The 2716-nt window shown below is 29.6% G+C and overlaps 2 protein-coding genes across 3 annotated transcripts in view; both read right to left on the bottom strand.

Moving 5' to 3' along the window:
* LOC106686165 (uncharacterized) overlaps nt 1-1334 on the bottom strand; it is a gene marked incomplete at its 3' end in the record, with an annotated part of 82208 nt that extends 80874 nt beyond the window's left edge. Inside the window, 1 exon segment of the mRNA XM_067053390.1 lies at nt 1143-1334.
* The window catches only part of LOC112211838 (uncharacterized), a 157986-nt gene that overhangs the window by 87662 nt on the left and 67608 nt on the right, over nt 1-2716 (bottom strand). For both annotated transcript variants that reach the window (XM_067053358.1, XM_067053362.1), the window contains exon 4: nt 1139-1187. In XM_067053358.1, the coding sequence (XP_066909459.1) occupies nt 1139-1187 (49 nt within the window). The remainder of the gene's footprint in view (nt 1-1138; nt 1188-2716) is intronic.

Below are 2716 nucleotides of genomic sequence, written 5' to 3' on the forward strand. Positions count from 1 at the left end.
AGCGATTATCCTGGCATCCCAAATAAATCTGCTACTAGAACATAGCAATTTGTAAGTACTTCTAGTAATATTGTAAGTAGTATATTAGTACATATTCTCGCAAAAGGGTCTGTGTGTGTCTGCAGCCTAGCCCAAACACGAAACTGAAATTGTATATTTAATGAGGGTATATGCTTAATTTCGAAAAAAATGGGAATTTTTTTATTATTTAAATGTCAACATTCGATAAACTTCAACAATTAAATTATTAACTATCTGTTTTTATTGCTTCCTCCATACACCTCAATTACTTCAGCCCCATTTATTTCATTTAATCGTACAATATTTGTAAGTACTTCTAGTAATATTGTAAGTAGTATATTAGTACATAGTCTCGCAAAAGGGTCTGTGTGTGTCTGCAGCCTAGCCCAAACACGAAACTGAAATTGTATATTTAATGAGGGTATATGCCTATTAATATATTAAGATATTAATTAATTAAATTGGAATTAATGTTTACTTTTTTTAACTTTTCTATATTTTATTAATTGTTTAACATTTCGCTAGAATACACCTTGATAGGTGATGATTTGTTCAGTGTGTGAGTGTCCATTAGCATATTTTAATAATTATATTACAATCCAAAAAAGATAAAACAAAAAAAATATATGCCTCAGTTTTGATGAAAGTGACTGTATAATGGACAATTAATACAGAATTGCAGGTTTTTATTTTCACCAGGACAGCAATTTTTTATAAGCGGACTAGCCGGATGAACCACTTTATAGAAAGGATTTTTCATATTTTATTGATTTTCTCGACGACTCAAAGGATTTTTATTTTTATAAACATTTCCTCCTTTTTGAAAAAAATAAACGGTTTTTTTTCTTAGGACTTCTCCTGGTAGGGAATAACGAATATAAATATTATTCCTGCCAGGAAAAGTTTATCAAAAGATATTGAAGCCTTGATTAAATAAGAACAGTAAGAATGGTTAGAATCGGATATTTTTTTCCTTAATGAATTTTTTTTATTTATCTATTGTTTATTATAACTAAAAATTAGAACTCTAGACAAATATTTTCATTCGTTTCATTTCCTAGATGTCATATTATAAGGACAATATATAATATAATAAAATTCATTTTGATGAACATACTCACTAGTGAACCGGGGGGCAATGCCGGAGACCAACTGAGTGTCCTTGCCTCTAATGATACTAAATTGGGACCCAACTACGATTAGATTCTGTGAAGAGTGTTACAACTGAAAACACTTAAACCTTTACTAATAATGAGCAATTATTCGAAAGAATTGGGAAATATTTAGCAATTCAAGTGATACACGACTGAACGTCTCTTATCCGAATTATTTCAAGATTCGTATACTTACCTTATCTTAATGATGAGATAACGTGTAAATACCATCTTCTTTCTCAGAATTTTCATACAGAAGTACCCGGGTAATTTTTGTAATAAAATTACCGCCAATATAGATGAAACAAATAATAGTATAATTTATTATCTGGAAAGAACCGTATATTGCACAATGAGGTCAGTTATAATATCGTAGTTTTATTTTTATTCAATACCAGATCGGCCTGGTGGGCCTTACATGCTTAATATAACAGTAAGAAATGGGGGTTATAGTCTCGTGCAAAAGAAACCTCTAACTACTTACAACGCTATAAATATTGAACGATTGTGAATAATAACGATGAACTATATAAATAAATAAAAAATAAATAGATAAAAATAACAATTCTAGAGAAGAGAGAAAAAAAAAGTTAACAACAACAAAAAATGACATTTATAGATTTAATAAAATAAATAATTGACTTCAAATTGGAAAAAAAAGTTAATATGAGAAAAGAAGAAGAAAAAAAAAATAGTAGAAATGTCAATAATAAATTATTTTAATATAGAAATCGTAACAGAATGTCCTTTAGCAGACTAGGCTTCAGTTTTCAAGATGATTTTGGATTTTCCAAGTTGTAGGTCACTGCTCCAATGATGTCTTCAATTGATTCCATCTGTAGTTCCAGATGCTATTGGCTATCTCTTACAAACCGAGGGTGCCGCTGCCAATACTTCACAGCATTACATCAGTAGTGGCATAAGTATTGTTTTCCAAACAAAATGTAAAATTATCCTTAAAGATTTTGAATATTATCAAAAGAAGATAACACTCTGCAAATTAAATGTTCCAACATTTATTAAAGCAAGAAGTATCAAAGGTACTTATAGTTTCAATAGGCAACTATTAATAATACATATATTGGCGCGACAGACCATATTTGGTACAGTATTAAAAAATATTTGGTACAGCAACCTCATCCCTTAACTTTCACTTATTGCCCTAAATTTTGTGTAGATTGTTGGGGTCGTCTTGGAAATATTTCTATTTTTGTAATTTTTGAAGAAAAATAAAATAAAAATCTAAAACCGTGAAAGTAAACGATTATGAACAAAACATCTTTATTTTGCTATAAATGTTTTTATTTTAGGATTTCTCGAGATGGAAATAACTATGAATTTTATTCCTGCCAAGTGCAGTTTATCAAAAAATAAAGAAGCAAGGAAGCCTTAATGGAATCACACCTCAATTACTTCAGCCCCATTTATTTCATTTAATCGTACAATATTTGTAAGTACTTCTAGTAATATTGTAAGTAGTATATTAGTACATATTCTCGCAAAAGGGTCTGTGTGTGTCTGCAGCCTAGCCCAAACACGAA

This window comes from Halyomorpha halys, unplaced genomic scaffold (assembly GCF_000696795.3).
Source record: "Halyomorpha halys isolate HHAL.00 unplaced genomic scaffold, Hhal_1.1 Scaffold786.1, whole genome shotgun sequence".
Taxonomy (NCBI): Eukaryota; Metazoa; Arthropoda; class Insecta; order Hemiptera; family Pentatomidae; genus Halyomorpha; species Halyomorpha halys.